Source organism: Lagopus leucura, unplaced genomic scaffold (assembly GCF_019238085.1).
Source record: "Lagopus leucura isolate 7727_CA_CO unplaced genomic scaffold, USGS_WTPT01 Super-Scaffold_100018, whole genome shotgun sequence".
Classification (NCBI taxonomy): domain Eukaryota; kingdom Metazoa; phylum Chordata; class Aves; order Galliformes; family Phasianidae; genus Lagopus; species Lagopus leucura.
In genome coordinates this window covers 4390347-4408338 of record NW_024962272.1, presented here as the reverse complement: position 1 = coordinate 4408338, position 17992 = coordinate 4390347, and the positions used below count along the sequence as shown (strand labels likewise).

Below are 17992 nucleotides of genomic sequence, written 5' to 3'. Positions count from 1 at the left end.
AGCCCTGTCTCACCCTGACCTTGAATGTCTCCATGGCTGAGGGATCCACCACACCTCTGGGCAACCTGAGGTCAGTGCCTGACCATGCTTATCATAATAAACTTATTCCTTAGATCCAATCTAAATCTCCTCTCTTTTAGTTTGAACCATTTCCCCTTGTCCTGTCACCACAGGCCCTGCTAAAGAGTCTGTCCCCTTCTTTCTTACACCACTTTAGATTCTGATACTTCAGCTTAGAGGAGCATTTGATGAATATGAATAGCAGGAAACAGAATTCATCAGGAGACAGACTGTTGTGGTCCTTGCTGAGTGTGTGGAGGCAAGAAGAGATCCATGTTAGTTGTGTTTTTCTACATTGATACGGACTGCTGGTTGCTGCTGTTCTCTGCAAATATCTGACAGTTCAAACATCAGATAAAAAATCAGTTTCTTTCCATATAAAAAGTGGAAGCATACTCAAAAAAGCTGCCATTGTGTCTTATGTATGTTGCTGAATTTCTCCTCCTGTCTCTGGAAATGGATCAAGGAGGCAAACAGTCTTCAGAGAAGTGCTTTATTATAAGACTGACTTTTATCGTTGTCTGGAGTGAGACATGGATACGAGTGAAACAGGGTTTTTGTTTGGGATATTTGTTCCTGTTGGCATCTATACTGCTTTTGGAAACTTGGTTCCACTCTTCTCAGATCACATGTCATTTTAGCTGCTTCTGACTTGATTACTGTACTTTTCAGAATAGTCCTTATCCCTGTCTACCATAATATAGGCAGTTAACTTACTTTGAAAGAGAGCATTTAAGCAGTCTGTTTATGATTTTTCTTTAAATACATTTATAGTACTTCTTGGCCATGGTAGCTGCAGGCAAAAATAATAGCAGTTGCAGTATTTCAAAACTTGATGTAGTAATGTGTTCAACTGTTCAGCAGTTACTCTGAATGGATATTTTCCCTTAGTTAAAAATAAAAGTAAAGTAATGTTTTTTGGAAGGTGGATCACTGCTCATGAGTATCTCCTGTAGAGGAGAAAGATTATCTGATCCATTGTTACCATTTGATTATTCTGATAAGTTTGCAGGGAAATTTAAAATTCATGAAGCCTAGGTTTGTCTTCTGAAGTATTGCTGAATGTTAGCTTATATCTCATGTTATCGCGCTTGGGGTAAATATCACAAACTCTTTATCTTTCATCTCACCAGGAGTGAACTCTTAATAATATTGCAGGTGTGTGTGTTGTCTTTAGTAAGTGGGTAACTTTAAAGTAAGCTGTAACTGGTGTAAATTCAGCTACTTACACAAGGGTGGTACTTAAGAAACTTAAATTGCTTTCTTTCAGTATTATTGTTGTTCTACAAACATTTCTTTTTTTGAAAGTTTGTTGCAGGCATTATAGTGCTTGTATTATTTGTGGTAAAATATACTAGGAATGTTGTATAAGTTTTGTGTCATTTTATTCCTTTGCATACCACTTTCAATGAGGTGTAAGACTGTATTCCCCTCAGTAATCAATGAAAGTTGAAGAGGCTGGAGAGGAGAAAAATCTGTTTTATACTTACCATTAAACTATACTCTAGTGTAGTGAGCCTTTGGAAAATGTGTTTGGGTGATGATTTGCACTGAAAGCATGACTATGAATAATCCAGTAATTACTCCGTATTGAAGAATAAATGCTGCCTGGTAAAAGTAAATTTCTACTGTCTTACATAAAGAGTTCCTGAGCACACACAGACTATTAATTGAAACACTTTCTTTCTTTTCCAGGAAAATTTTGAAGATGCTTTTGAAAACATCCCTGTGTAAGTAACAATTTAAAAATTGTGGGCTTGTTTTTTAAACTGTATACAGCAAATGAAATACTCTGTGCACACCTTCTCACTGAAAAATGGTTTTGTATGCACCAACTTCATATTTTCTAGAGCAGTTACAAGTTCTCAAGAGCTGGGAAATGGAAGTGTAATTAGGTTGATGTATATGATGAAGTGCTTGTCAACAAATGAGAAAGTTGTGAAGAATTAACATAACAATTTTAGTAACTGTTGTACGCTGACAGCTGCAGGCAAATTTCTGTATGGTGAGCAAAAGATAATTTACATAGGTTGAAAAAGTTTGGGTAAGACATTATACTTGACCACCAAGGCAATGCTTTTGAATGGAAATTGCAACACCAACTGTTGCTCAGGTATTGTTCCTTAATGTAGGTAGGTACACATATATACATCTACATATATTTCTATATATATATATTCTGTCTATAATAAATGTGTGTATATATAAATATATATATTATATACCTATATATATATATATACTAAAACCAATTTTCCAGTTCTTTAGACTTCACAGATTTGAGTTCAGCCTGTTTTAGTAACATAGGACCACCTGCAGTTCTTGTGGAGTAGTATTTGAGAGATCACAAAGTGAACTTCATAACCTATGTTTATGGCTATTAGAAAAGGAAAAGAGCTGGACAGCTATGCAACAGATTCTGTTTTTCAGGGCTTGGAGAACGCGCAGTGTGACTAACTGCATTCACTGAGCTCTTAGTTGTTTTTCTGATTTTTTTTTTTCTGATTACTTCAGTATTTTATGTAGAAAAAAATGCATAAATTCATCTTCACATCTCAAGAATTGTTTACGTTTATGGAACAGCTACATCAAAAAAACTGTAGTTACATAGTATGGACAAGAATGGCACTTGAACAAACTCTGAAATTATATGTCATGATTGCATATGCTGTTAAAATGGTCTGTACTAAAAGAACTCTCATAGATGGAAAGGGCAGTGTGTGTCATCCTTTTGGAAGCCTAGCGTGCTGACTTGTCATGAGATGTGCATTGTGTGCTGAACATTCTTCATGGAGTGTGTCTTCTCTTTCTTTGGTTAGTTGAGTAGTACAAATATGAGATAGCAGCTTTAGCCCTGAAATAATTTAGGGATTAATCTTTCTCATACTCACTGACAGGCTACTGAACCAGTGAAGACCTCACTTTTTGTAGCTGTCAAGAGGATACCTACTAAAGTGCACTGTGTTCAGACTCATGAACGCTGTTCAGGTGTACTTGGCAGTGCCTCTTCTAAACAGACAGCTGTTTAAATAAAGCTTTTGCAATAAGAGAGTTGTGCTTTCCAATTCGCTGAAGTGAAGTACTGGGCTTCTCAAGTCCAACAGAATGTGTAGATTAACAAGCAAGTATATGAGGTTTTCCAACATTGGGTTCTGAATGTCATTATTTTTTGAGTGTTTTGATGGACTTAAGCATGAATGAAGGGGTAGTAATATTCAAGAGAAAGTATTCATAGTTTTCTATGCATACATCTAAAATGTCTGCCATTAATCCAACGATGTATGGTTTTCAAAATTACTATGAAATCCTGTTTTTTTTGGTTTTTTTTTTTAAGCTTTTTCTTCCAAAGAGGAAGAATTACTTGGAGCTGAATATTAGTAGTTTTGAACTACTATTTTGTTCCATATGAGTTATGTGGTGGCAGTTAACTGGTGAAAGGTACCAGGATTACATGTCTGAGCAGCACTGTTCTTCCAACTATTGTGATTTTTTTTTTTCAGTACAATTTAGAAATTTGGATTCAATTGTAATATTAATGCAAAACAAGATTTGGAGTGTATAATAGGACTGTAGAAGTGTTATAGTATAGTATGGAAGTTTGTAGTTGTATGGAAGGATTGTTAGTTTTACACACTACTGCTGGCTTTGAGTACCTTTCATTAGATATTTGCAGGTAGTGAGGAGGCTGTTGAAGGCTTTTGGTTCATCAACAGTATTAAAGGCCTTTAAGTTCTTAACTATCCAGGATAAAAGGAAGGAAGAGGAAATTGCCTACCTAATAAAGTTTTGCAGGGTTCTGAAAAGCGTTAGTGATTTACAGTGTCAACTTCTAATTTCAGTTAAACATTCTGCTGAAGCTACAGTAAGCTTCAGGTATTTCTGTTAGTACTTTCTTCTGGTTCACGTGTGTTTACTGTAGGTGACAGAGGAATGGGCCGTGAGCAGTGAACTGAACCTCTTGTCATAGTGATTACTGTCTTATGAACTTACACCTTCCCTTACCAGATGGCTCAAGCTTTCCCTGTACCTGTCCTCGTGACCTACTTACCTCTTCTTCCCCTAAGTGCATCTTCCTTACTCCTGGATGGTCACTGTGCAGTTTCATTTTTCAGCAGATCAATGCAAGTATTACGCTGTAACTTTTCCCTCATTAGGTCCCTGTTTCATATGTTTCTGCACTACCTCGGTGTTGACTTAAACTGTTTCTTAGATCTGCTACTGTTCTGTAAACTTTACTTGATTGACACTGGTCAATAAGTTAAGAGATAAAGAGTGTGATCAGACAGTTGGGATAATTAGTGTACATTATTTGCTTGGAAAATAAAGTTTGTGGAGAAGACTCGTGAAGATTGGAGCAGTAAGAACAGGATATTCTTGGAATACTTGCTGCTGCTGACTTGCTCTACGTTTAGATAATTAGCTACTTTTCAGATGTGGACATTATGTAGAAATACATATATTCTTCTGTATCTGTCCGGGATTTATCACTTAACTAGACTTTCTCCTTCCTCAAATTCTTCAAAATGTATAGCTATTATACAAAGTCTCTACAGAACTTCAAAAAGCCTTGAGACTTTAATGTTCTGGGACTGTTTTGGAACTCTTTAACCTTGTTTTCTTGAAATTCCTTGGTTTTAATATTCAGATGACACAGCTAAGCAGCTTTGGGAAGGCCTTTCCCAAACCTAGTGTCACACTGGTCATTCTTTGCCTTAATCTGTCTAGATTTAATGGTAATTTTTTCTTTTACTAAAACAGTAATAAAAACTTGGAAACATGACTGCATTGAAACAATGAATTGCTAGAGGCTCTGTCTTTTGGGAAGCTGCATCTTGTTTTTGGTTTTTGCTGTTGATAAAGTTCCTCTTAGAATTTTCCAATGTATCAATGTTTCAATCTCTTCTAATCAGAAAAAAGTCAGAAGGAAGTTAAATTGTTACAACTGTGACAATGTATCTGGCATTTATTTGAGTGACTTACTGCAGTTTGATTTTACACAGGTGATTTTTACTAAAATTTAATGAAAATATTTTTTAATATACAATACTGTAGATATAAAACGATTTTGGTGTACTTATAAGGAAAGAGTTTATTCAAGACCAATTTGTTATTTTAGAGAATTCTAAAAGAGTAAGTGGGACCCAACTCATCACAGTATTTTATATACCAGTCTGTAATTCTTTTAATAAAATATCTATAAAGTACCATTGCTCTGTGTATTGCTTCAGTAAGTTCTAGCAAATAATTTTGTTACATTATCTTCTCTTTAACTATCTTTATTCACTTTTTAAATTGTTATTATTGCTGAACCATGGATAGGTTGTATAAAATTAAATGCTAAAAGGACAGTGAGTTATCTTCAGAGGGTGAAATCCTTCCCTAAGTCTTTAGTACTGGCTGCTGTATCTATGGATGAGTCTGGGAGGAAATTGGTCTTTGCTCTGATTGTCCAAATGGATTAGATTCTTTATCTAGACTCTTCTGTGATCTTTTACTTGTGCTAGCTGCTGTAGGTATATTCAGCAGCTTTGCTAGTGTCCTCGGTTTACAGAAGTATGAACGGATCATGAAGTGTAAATAGGTTTCTTTATTGACCAGAGCTAAAGTAAGGCTACTAAGTCATTCTGCCATTTTGCTTAGAAGGAACAGTGGCACGTGACATATCTTCTCTGCTGAATTTACCTACTGAGTTTTCTAGGTCTTGGCTAGAATTTTTGGTATGGCATGTTCAACCTCACAAGGAAGATAGGTGGGATAAACATGAAACTAGATCTTTCATGACGTGGTTGTGTTAATTCAGAACTATTTTTGTACTGGCATCTTCTTTTGCAGAATGACTGAGTAACTCGAAACTAAGGGATCTTTCTGTTTTTAAATTTCAAACCTCTGCCAGTAATCAAGTTTTCTAGTGGTAAGCTGCTGCTTACCAAATATTTTGCTGTGCTTCCGTTTGAGTGTCTGCTTGCTTCAAGACTGTGCAAGTCTGTTTTATAAGGTAACTTGACATTATTAGCTACAGAAGATCTATAGTTTCAAAGACATGCATGAATACAACAGATTTGTGATTTTTTTTTTCTTCTAGTTCTTGCTAAAATACTTCACCAGTATCTGAATTTTGTGGTGAGAAAGTTATCAAATATAATTCTAGCCTTATTTCTGCTATTTAAATTTGCCCCCAGATTATTCATAAATTCTTTTTACAGAATACAGAAATCCATGTTTTCTGTTGTCAGAATATGGAATTTATTTATTTACCAAGAAGATCATTAAAATGCATGAGCTCTTTCCAGCTTCTCATCATATTATGCCTGGTAACGTACTGACCTTTGTCACTGATAATTTTTGTGTGTATTTTCTCATCTGAAGTTCTCCATCTGTTAGAAACTTACATGAAATGTTGATTATTTTGATTTTTCTTGTTTCATTTAATTTTTCCTTGCAGTGTTATGTTTATGTGACAGGAATAAGTTACCATCAAATTATTGTACTTTCCGATAGTCTCGTGGGTGTGCAATATTTTTCTCTATGGAAAAGGCAAGAAAATATATTCAATTACCACCTGTTTATCAGAGGCTTATTTAAAGGAATAACATCTAAAGTAACAATATTGTGGTAGCTGCTTGGATTTATTTTATAGAGGATGCCCTGTAGTTATTTTTGGGAAGAAACGTAAGTCTGCCTGAGTGCTGTAATCAGTTCACTTACAGAGGTAGTCTTCATGTTACTACTCTCTCTATGTAGAAAATCCTGTCACTAGGTTGTGTGTTGTACCATTGATGGGAGAACTGGAAAAATAGTGTGATCTCCTGTAAACATAACTGAGAGATGAAATAGAGGAAATATGGGAGCTAGAATTCTACAGAAAAATGGACCAGTGAGTTTTGGTGAAGAATGGATTTCTTAGAATTGCCTAACCTTACTGATTTCAGCGAAAGTGCCCACATTTTCCTGTTGTAATATCATTCCTTTTGTATTTCCTTTTCCTACCCAAAGCTGGATTCAGCTAATCCTTGATCCTACCAAAGCAGCTCTGTGTGGTATTACTGGGGTGATAGATTAAGGGCCAGAAGTGTTTAAGGAAGTTAGAGCAGGTTATCCTTGTAATCTCAGAAGTGTAGTTAAGATTTCGGTTATACCTGCACATGTGTCTGTGTTTTGCCAATTGAGGAGGCTGAAGAGCTGAGGAAATGGCTGTGAATTCACATTTGAATTCAGGAAGCCAAGAATGTGTAATAACGTTTTTTCTCTAAGTTGTAAAGCAGTGAGAAGTAGCTGTTAACTATTTGTGATCAAAATTTTATGTTCTTTTGTTCTGTCCTGAAGGCCAAAGAAAAGAGTAATCATGTAAAAATGTTTCTGATTTTAATAACATTTTCAGAGCTACACAAGTAAGATACTCTAGCTACTTTATATTGTTAGTCTAAAGATTTGCAACAGCAGTAGGCACCTAATGTAACTTGTCTAAATTTGGGAGTTTTGAGTGCCCAATAATTGCAGTATTGCTAATTATTGTGTATGTGTTGCAACTACACCTATTGCCTCTGGTGCAACATTTGTTTGAGTCTTCAGACCAAGTATTTTCTGACCAAGTATTTTCTGATGACTCTGAAATATGCAATTCCACATGTCATTGTTTTCTTAAAAAGGGGAGAAAAAGGCAGCAGCAACAAACAAATACTACTGTAAATTTTCTAGAACAGCAGAGATGTGAAATTGGGCAACAGAATTGTGTTTGGTTGGGAACACTCAGCTGCTGAGTCACAGTTTTAACTTATGCATGGTTGTGCTGTGGATCAGTTAGGTAGGCAATGGTGTGCTGTGTTCCTACGGGTGTTCCATAGGACAAGAATTAATTTGATGAATGAGCTAGTGAAAGTACTGAGATGCTGTGGTGGAATCCGTTGTTTAGGAAGAAAACCTATACGCTTAGCCATAACTGGCTTGGAAGTCAGTGTCAGAGTGGTAAGTATTAATAATACAATTCCTCTTCATGGATGCTTTTTGAGAACGGTATTTATTGCACATACTTCGGTGAGTCAAAATTCGTGTTATTTTTAATATTTTTCTGGTTGAGCAAAGAATTGTTACTTGTACATGTTAATAAAATCCTTTATACTGTATATTGGTTTCCTCCAGGGTTTCAGGAAATAATGTGCAACTGTTTCCTAGTATGTGATGTGTATGTTTGCTTCCCAGTATTTATTTGATGCAAAATACGTTCTCACATGTTTTGAAAAGAGTTTTTTTAAACAGATATGTTTGACATATTGCTTAATACCCAGCTGTAGTGACACATTTCAGTAAATGCAAAGCTATTGTTTACTGTGCTGTTCTAATGGCTTTCCCAGACGAGTTTTTGTGAACAAAGCTCAGTTCCTCACAACGGTGGAAGTTGTGAATAGATCTCCTTAGCCCCCATGGTACAGCTTTAAAGAACGTTTTTAAAAGGTAACAATAGGTGGAGAAAGGTGGGTGGGAAGCTTGCGGGGCGGGGGGAGGCAGGGGGAAGAGGGGAGAGGCATGGCTTAACTTTCTGCTGCATAGCACCCATGTGCTGAGCTTTTTCTCTCATCTGGAGAGACTAGACCTAAGGGATGAAACTTCCTGCTAGCTTCCAATTCCTACTTTCACCCGTTGCTATTGATATTACCGAAGATAACTTATTTTTTTGTATCAGCTGAGCTGTTGTAATGTTTCAGTCGTGGGACTTCAGCTAAAAATTTGAATTTCTAGGGAAAAGAATGTCAAAGGATAAGCAAAATTGTTGATTTGTGTGAGGACTATGAAATAATGAAAATCCAGCGTAAGCCAGTTAGTTCTCCTTAGAGGGCTGCTTGCTCCCAACTCCTGCACGTTTGTTCTGTTTTTACTGCATTTGCATTACTGTAGTTTTCTGTCTGACTTAAAAGATGCTATAATTAATCAGTGAACACCGAGGCAACTCCCTTTTTGTCTTTAAATATAAATCACTTTGCGTTCCTCCTGTCTCCATTTTCTCCTTGCAGTTAGGAGTGATGGATTAGAATTAGGCTGCAGCACAGATTGGGAAAATCTCCCAGCATCCTCTCCCTGCAGAGGCATCAGCTTCCAGCATTGACTGTAGCTGCTGCCACTCTAACTGACATTTCTTTTAAGATCAGCTATGGAGAGTGCCTCACATGCCAGCTGCTGGCTTGTGAACTTTTATCCTTAGTTTTTTTTTTTTTTTTGCTTTAACTCATTAATGGAACCTCACGGATGCTGAGGAGTAAAACAGTTTTCTCTGCATGCTTTTTTTTCCTGTCTTTTTGATGTGTGGATCAAGGTGGAAAAAGGACAGTGAAAGAAGAAGCACTTATTTTTGGGTAAGGACTGTATTTACTTATCTGAAGTTAACCAAATTAGCCTTGTAAGTACATTGTTTCTGCCTATTAGTTGCTGAAAATGTAATTATGATGGCCAGATACATGGGGTTTTGTCTGTGGAAATCTACTTTGGCAGATATGCTGAACATTTTAAAAAATATGTATTTGTAGTTTAGGTTGAGTTCCTGGGAGGAGAGAAAAAGGTTATATTATGTTCAGAATGGATTTAAGAAGTCATTGTTTCTCCTCTTTTCTCCTCTGCACTTTGCAGAGGTGAACAATGCTTCTGGCAAGCAGCAGCTTCTCTGCTGATGTCAGTGCTTAATCAGCAAGGATGCTGTGGATTGTAGAACACCGCAAGGTGTGTATTTTGGGATGCTGTTCTTTAAAATGTGGGAGTTGAAGGACAGTGTAAGTCTTGTAGTCATTTTTTGCACTTGCAGATTACATCTTTTCTTGGTAGGTGACTGATTAAGCATTTGAGGTAGTATAATTTTTGATTTAAATAATTTATTTAATGGAACGCAGTTCTGTGCTCTTTAAGTACTGAATGCTATGTATAACAGTGTGCTTTTTTTTAGAGATTTCAGTAATGTAAGGTCTCCAACAATGGCTTTAAGTTTAGTATGTGATGAATTCTGATAATTTGTTTTAAAGTTAGGTGGAACAGTCCTGTTAGTAGGACTACACTGTCCTAATTGTCTGCTTGGATCTGAGCCAGTATTCATGTGACGCAGTGCGAGTCCCATAAACATCTGGCCTGATCTGGTGTCCTACTTGCTGGATGATTTATTTCTTATCTTTTCTGTAGCAAGATAAGTGGATTTTTTTAAATTCATTTTGTGTAAATCTGTCAACAGTTATTATCACTTAAATATACTAGCTCTTTCCAAGAGGATCTTTTTGAAACTATTTTCTTGTCTTATGTCCTATTCCATATGGGAAATGCTGAACAAATCAATTTTTTTATTAGCTATGTAGCTATACATATATGCTGTATATTAAATTTTGACTGTATTGTTCACTAGCACATTCAGATATTCTTTTTTCTGTTTGCTGTATCTTGTATTGACCTCAACTGGATTATTTCATATAAGGTATTAGACTCATGGCATATTAAACATAGTGAAATCTGAGTTTATCTGCAAAGATCACATGTTAAAATGTACATCTAGATATATAGTTGAATTACTGTGTTTTGTTAGTGAATTTGGTACAACCTTTTATAATGGTATGCATTTCTACTGGTGTCCAACAGAACAGTGTTAAGCACGTTTTTACTTTTGTACCTGCTTTGTTTATTTCTTCCCCCTGTCCCCCCAGCCCCCAATCAAACTGGTCACCTCAAAATTTTCAAGATTTAATTTTTTTTGCTGGCTGTGTTTAGGGTAATGTATATTTTGCAAGGTTGCATCAAAGTCATACTTCGCTTGCTTGAATAGGCTTGTATCACAATCAAACTAGTGATTAGATTAATTATATGTGCATATTCAGACAGATAAGTGGTAGCCCAGGTTTTTGCAGTGTCTGTTTTCTCAGTATGGCTGATTCATTGTGGAAGATGTGTATTTTGTTTACTGTGCATGTGCAGTGCCAATTGCTGTTGAAGTAAAGAGTAGGTAAGAGCAGATAAAGGTGATTTTTCTATTACTTTTTTATTCACCACTTTAGCTTCTCTTTTTGAGTTTCAAACGGGTGCACTGTGATGTTGGCAATGACAGATGCTAGTCACCCAATAAGAAGAGTTTAATATTGACCCTTTATTTTCTGTGCCATTTGGGACCTCAGTAGGTGAAGAACTTACCTCAGTTTTCTTGCTTTGTGCTTCTTCAATCATTTTTTTGCATCTGTACATCATATGTGAGAACAGAGCAATTGGATGTTTTTGTGTGCTATGCAGATACTACATTAATAATAAAGATACAGGTAAACTTCTTTTATCTGCCTCCACTATTCCATGAAGTCATGGATGTAAATTAGAGTAAATGTTTGGAAGCAAGATCTTTTGATCACTTCATTGCATTTCATTGCTAGGTTCTTCTGAAGTAGTGCAGTAGGCACTGGATTTCCTTTTAACACACAGTTCTATTAATATCACAAAGTCCAAGACCACTAATAAGACTCAACTGAAGAATGTAAAGCAATGATACACTAATAGTCTCCTGACAGGTGGTGGTCTAGTATCTGAAATTGGATGTCAGCTGAGATATTTTAAGAAGAATTTTTTTTTTTTAGAACATGTTTGTTGTATTTGAGTTTTTGAACATGCTTCATTCATAAGACAGTATCAGAAATATTTCGGCTAATGTGAGGAGTGGTACTCCCTAAAATAAAGCCCATGTCTCCTGTAGTGTGTATCTAATTCTAGCCTTTCTGAACTTCATAAAACTTACTGTTTTAAATCAGGAATGGAGGCTAGACACCTCTCTTGATGTGCCAGCATTTTTCTCTGACTTCTGATCTGTGAGGAATAAAGCCTTTTTTAGCTACCATCTGTCATCTTTATTAGATCGTGTATGTCTGATGAGATAGGAACTTTACTAAAACCTTTTTGTAGTTTCTTTACATAGCAAATGGTCTCACCTGTATGAATTTTCCAGTGTCTAAATAATACAAGTGAATAAAACTGCCAGTTTTCTTGCAGTAATTTGCTTCTGGATCTCTTTTACCTCTCTATTTCTGTTTTCACAGTTGAATTCTGTTCAATTTTGTTGAACCTGACAAGGTTTTTAAATGTTGTTTCAGTAGAGGGACACTGAATAAAACAATCTGAAAAGAGTGCAGAAAAGCTGCACAGCAATTTCTTTTTTTTTACAAAAACTCTGAAAGTAATGATTCATGCAATTTATTGGCATAAGAGTCTACTGTGGTTAGCAGCTTAAGGGGACATTTGCTATGTACTCTTAGAACACCTAGGTACAGGTAGTGAGAGCTGGAGTGCTATACAGTCACCTTCATACAATTACAGAGGTAGTAATTAGCACAAAGCTTAACATTCACGAGCCCTTTTTTTATAGTGGAGAGGGTCAGGGCAAACAGCAGCAGCAATGATGAGTTTTAAAATAGAAGTGAAGATTTGATTCTTAAAAACTGGAAAAACAAAACAAAACAACAAAAAACAACAAAACCCAAAATAAATTCAAACACTTTTTTTTTTTTTCAGGTATATTTATTGATGAATTAAAATGTTATCCCACTGAAATTCCACTATTCAGTGAAAAGCTGTCAATTCTAACTTTTGGCAATTCTGATGTTAAGTGAGAAGTCCTTATTCCCATGCATATTTTAATAATTCCTGATTTTTCACTAGGAGCAACTGTTTCATTTCTCATGTGGATACCTCAGTCTTTGTTAATGTTTTTCTTTCTGATAATTTCATCTTTTTTTTTTTTCTTTTTTGCAACTGTTTCTTTTGAAAATTGATGTTTTGATGCTTTCTCCTGATTATATATACAAGTTTATAGTAGCAGCTAGCTAGTGTTTCTTTACTTTCTGCATCAACATTTCTGCCTCCACTGTAAGATGAGGGGGAAGAAGCAATTTGACTTTTAAAATATACTGTGATATTGCTTGATCATGTAAATGCTCACAGAAGCAACTGTCTTGGTATTGCAGCAACAGCAGTGTAATTTATGGTTTTAGACTTAGAAATAACAGACTAAATGCTGGTAGCTTATAATGAAATAGCATTGGGAGTGGAAGTTCAAGCCAACTGAACTGAATTCTCTCTACGTGTGGCATTTCTATCTTCTGCTGTTACTAGTTCTGTTTTGTGGACAGATGACTAACTGCAGTCTCCAGAAATCAAGGAAAACATAAACTCCTACTTGTGTGAGAGTAATGTGGTTTGCTGCTTTCGTGGAATATTAATATAATTATGGTGTCCAGAAAAATCTATAGGGAGGAAGAAGTGAAAGTATTACTATTATGATTTTTCCAAAAGTAACAAATGGAACTGACATCGGTTTCCCATGCAGTGCTATAGGCTTGGGGCTGACTGGTTGGATGACTGAAGAGGTAAAGGGACCTGGGGGTGTTGGTTCATGTTTGGCTGAACATGAGCTGACAGTGTGCCCAGGTGGCCAAGAGGGCCAACGGCATCCCGGCCTGCATTAGAAACAGTGTGGCCAGCAGGAGCAGGGAGGTGATCATTTCTCTGTACTCAGCACTGGTGAGGCCGCACCTCGAGTATTGTGTTCAGTTTTGGGCCCCTCACTACAAAAGAGACATCAAGGCCATGGAGCATGTCCAGAGAAGGGCAACAGCTGGGATTTTTTAGCCCGGAGAAGAGGGGGCTCAGGGGAGACCTCATTGCACTCTACAACTTCCAGAAGGGAAAGGAGGAGGGGATTGGCCTCTTCTCCCAGGCAACAAACAGGACCCGAGGAAATGGCCACAAGTTGTGCCAGAAGAGGTTTACGTTGGACATAAGGAAGATCTTTTGCTCTCAGTGAGTGGTCAGGCACTGGAATGGCTGCCCAGGGAGGTGGTGGAATCGCCGTCCCTGGCAGTGTTCAAGAGGTGCCTGGATGAGGAGCTACGAGGTATAGTTTAGTAGCTTGTGGTAGCATTGGTGATGGCAGGACGGTTGGACTCAGTGATCCTGTAGGTTGTTTTCAATCTCGTGATTCTATGATTCTGTAATTCAAAGTGCAGGACCCAGCATTTGGTCATATTGAACCTCATCCCATTGGGTTCAGCCCAGCTATCCAGCCTGTCCAGATCCCTCTGAAGGGCCATGCTACTACTAGGCAGATCGACACTTCCAGCCAACTTGGTGTCATCTGCAAACTTACTGAGGGTGCACTCAATGCCAGCTTTTGCAGGAAAATAGCATGGGAGACAGTGTTGAAGGCTTTGCTGAAGTCTAGGTAGACTACATCAACAGTCTTTCCTTCATCCACCAGATGGGTCACTAGATCATAGATGAAATCAGGTTGGTCAAGCAGGATCTGCTCTTCGTGAGCACTGCTGGTTGGGCCTGATCCCCCGCTCATCCCGCACATGCCACATGATCTCCCTCAAGACAATCTGCTCCATACCCTTCCCTGGCACTGAGGTCAGGCTAACAGGCATGTAGTTCCCCGGATCCTCCTTACAACTGGTCTAGTAGAAGGGAGTCACATTGGCAAGCCTCCAGTCTTCTGGGGTCTCACCAGTCAAGGAGCACTGAGAGATAATGGAAAGCAGCTCAGCTATCACCTCTGCCAGTTCCCTCAGCTCTCTTCTTGAAAGGGCACTCAATTCCTTCATCAATATTGTTGAAAAAGATATTGGGGAAAAAAATCTGGCCCCAATTTTGAGCCTTGGAAATGACTTGTGACTGACTGCCAGTTGGATTTAAGTCTGTTCACAGCAACCCTTTGGACCAAGCCATCCAGCCAGTTTTAACCAGTGAACAGGGCATCTGTCCAAACAAGTAGCAGCCAGTTACTCCAGGAGAAGGCTATGGGAAAGAGTATAAAATGTCTTGTTAAAGTTCAAGTAAACAGCAGACAGAACCTTCTCATTGTCACTATACAGATCATCCTGTTGTAGGAGGACATCAGGTTAGTCAGGCATTTCATAAACCTGTACTGACTGAGTCAGGTCACTTAGTTATCCTGTACGACATCCTGTGCAGTGATGGTACTCAAGATGATCTGCTGCATGACTTACCCAGGTACTGAGGTCAGGCTGACAGATCCAATTCTCTGGATTATCCTTCTGACCTTTCTTGTAGACAGATGTGAAAATCATCAGCCTGCAGTCAGCTGCGATCTTGCTGGTCAGCCAGAGCTGCTGGTAAATTTTTGACAGTGGCCTGGCTAATACTAACCTCCTTCTTCATCGTTGAATGGGGGGCTAGGGTATGTGTTGTGTGTCTGTTTTGTAGTCTTGTTTCTTTGTTCGAGTTTGCTTGTTTTAGAAAACTGCCCATTTTTGAATAGATCATAATACGGTGAGCTTTCAGAGTAACTTCTGCTTGTTCACAGTTTTGGCCAAAACTTGAGTAGTGCTGTTTCCTTAATAAATGTTGAATACACAAACTACAGCATGTGTTGATGAAGTTCTGAAAAAGTGAAGACACTATGCCATTAAAGTAATTATTTCTTCAAATCTGTCTTGCTTTCGCAAAAATTTCATTGTAATGTTTTCCATTAGTTGGTAACATTTCCATTGAATATATAATCTGCACAGATTTTACATTTGTAAAATTCATGCTTCTCGTGAAAGAATGTGTGCATAATCTACTAGGGAGATAAAACTGATATAAAACTGTCTGCTTGTATTTTTAAAGATCAAAACAACAACAACAAAAAAATTAATCCCACCTTTATGAGTGTTTTAAGAGTACTCCCTTCCAATAAGAAAATAATCCAGCATAGTTAAAAACTACTGTCTTTGCTTCCATGACCATTTGTCATGTTTACAGTATGTGAATCTGAATTGTATTGCCAAGGTCCTTGGTAAACTTTCCAACTGTCCATAGCAAAACTGTGCAGAACATGAAATGTAGACCTAACTGCCTAGTTCTAAAGACAAGGTAAATGACCAAACTCTTTTGTAAGCAGAAGGTTACTGTAATCTTCATTTCATCTCATAAAACTGTTGGTGGGTATTTACTATTTTATCTGTGGTAGGTAGGTAGTACACCCAATAAAATGTCTCATTGTGTATTTGGTGAGATTTTGACTTGTGTTGCAACTTAATGCCTGTGTGAGGGATTGATGAGTGATAGCAAATAATGTTGCCCATTAGGAAACTACCCAAATTAGTTTTTTGCACTCCTCAACTCAGAGTAGTAGAGTATTACAATTGACTCATATGAGTAATGAATGATCAAGACAAAGTGAAACCGATTTTTTTCTTCTCAATGGTGAGAACTACTGAGTTTAAAACTGTGAAGAAAAACATCTGAAGAGAGATTTCCAGGTTGAAGAACCAATAGTTCATTTGTCTGTTGGTTTGCTTGGGTGTGATGTTTGCACATGGATGCATGTTAATGTGAAAACAATTTCCATTGGAGGTTGGATATCTTTACAGCTCCTGTCTGCAGATATGCAGTCCTGTAAGTCACTGCTGTTTTGAATCAGTACTCTGAATTAAAAATGCAGCAAAATGATGCCAGGCACAGAAATCATTCCTGTTGCAGTAAAGCAGTGTCAGGGTCATTTGAGATAAATAAGTAGTAATGTGGTAATGGCATTTTAAGTGTTTTGGATCCTTGATAAGTAGAAAGGTAAGCAAAGAGGACATGAAGACTGTTTTGGCATGTAAAGACATAGAATACTTCAGTTGGGAGGAGCCTTCAGAGATTATCAAGCTCAACTTCCTGACCTCTGCAGGACTAATGAAAAGTTACTGCACAGGGAGGTTGCTTCTCAGCTTCAGCTCTAGTCTTGGCAACCTGAGAGAGCTCAGCCTCCCCTCACTGGACATGCCTTGCTGCCCTGGTACCAGTTTTGGTGACCTTCTTTGCACACTTGCAAGTATCTTAACATCCATTTATGTGGTGGAGCCCAGAGCTATGCACAGTATCTAAGGTGAAGTTATGCCAATACCAGATGTAGCAGGATAATCACTGCTTTTGACCTGTGCCTGGTCTGCTGCACCCCAAAATGAGGTTTGCACTCTTGGCTGCCAGGGCACACTGCTGTCTCATACTCAACTTAGTGTCACTGGCATCCAGATCCTTCTCTGCTGAGCTGCTCTCCAGCCAGTTGTCTCACAGTGTATGTCTGTGTCTTGTAATTACTGTCCAAAGTGCAGCAGAAATAACCTTTGTGAACTTCATGCCTCAAGAGAGTCAATAGCACCTCTCAGCTAGTGTCATCAGCAAATTTGCTAACGAATGTGTTCAAATCCTGTATTCAGATCACTGATTGAAAAGAAGCTGAATAGGACTAGCCCTAGAGTTGAGCTCTGTGGCTATTCAATATCCACATGATGAGAATAAGGAATGATTATTTAATGATTTCTTTGTGAACTGACCGAGGGTGTTGTAGTTGAATGCAGCTTTTGGTGTTGTCTGGGAGAAGGTCTTCCAGGAAGACAGTTGTCATGGAGTTAACTAGGTCAATCCATGCCTGTGACAGGCGGGCAGTTGGCCCCTGGGCCCCTCCAGCCCCACAGAATGGGAAGGGAAAAGGAAAAGGGAGATGGAGCTGGGCTCAAGGAAGGGGGAAAAAAAAAACAAACAGCGGCAACGGTCTATGGAGGAAAACTTATTTTACTAACTATAATATTGGAATGCAAGATAATACAATGTAATTGAAATTGAGACTAATAAATAAAATCGGTGAGAGAGATCCTGAGACAGAGTCAAACCTGAAAAGCTTGGAACAGCTAGGAAAGTACCCTCCAGCAGCCACTGGAGGCAGTAAGAGAGCGCCCCACCCAGAAAGGCCAGATCCCATGACTTCTGTGATGTGTAGTAGCAGGTACCTGAAATTGGAGCATAAACACTTTAACTCCCAGTGCACTGCATGATGTCATGATGTGGAATACTGAAAACCAAAAAACATAAAACCATGGTAACAGTGGATTCCAACCCACTAAGACTTTGAAGGCTTGAGTTTACTTTATGTTAAGCACAGATAGCAGTG

The 17992-nt window shown here is 37.9% G+C and overlaps 1 protein-coding gene across 1 annotated transcript in view; it reads left to right on the top strand.

Annotated features, from left to right (window-relative positions):
- TTC39B (tetratricopeptide repeat domain 39B) overlaps window positions 1–17992 on the top strand; it is an 81277-nt gene that overhangs the window by 25635 nt on the left and 37650 nt on the right. Inside the window, exon 2 of the mRNA XM_042877505.1 lies at window positions 1756–1790. Coding sequence (XP_042733439.1) covers window positions 1756–1790 — 35 coding nt within the window. The remainder of the gene's footprint in view (window positions 1–1755; window positions 1791–17992) is intronic.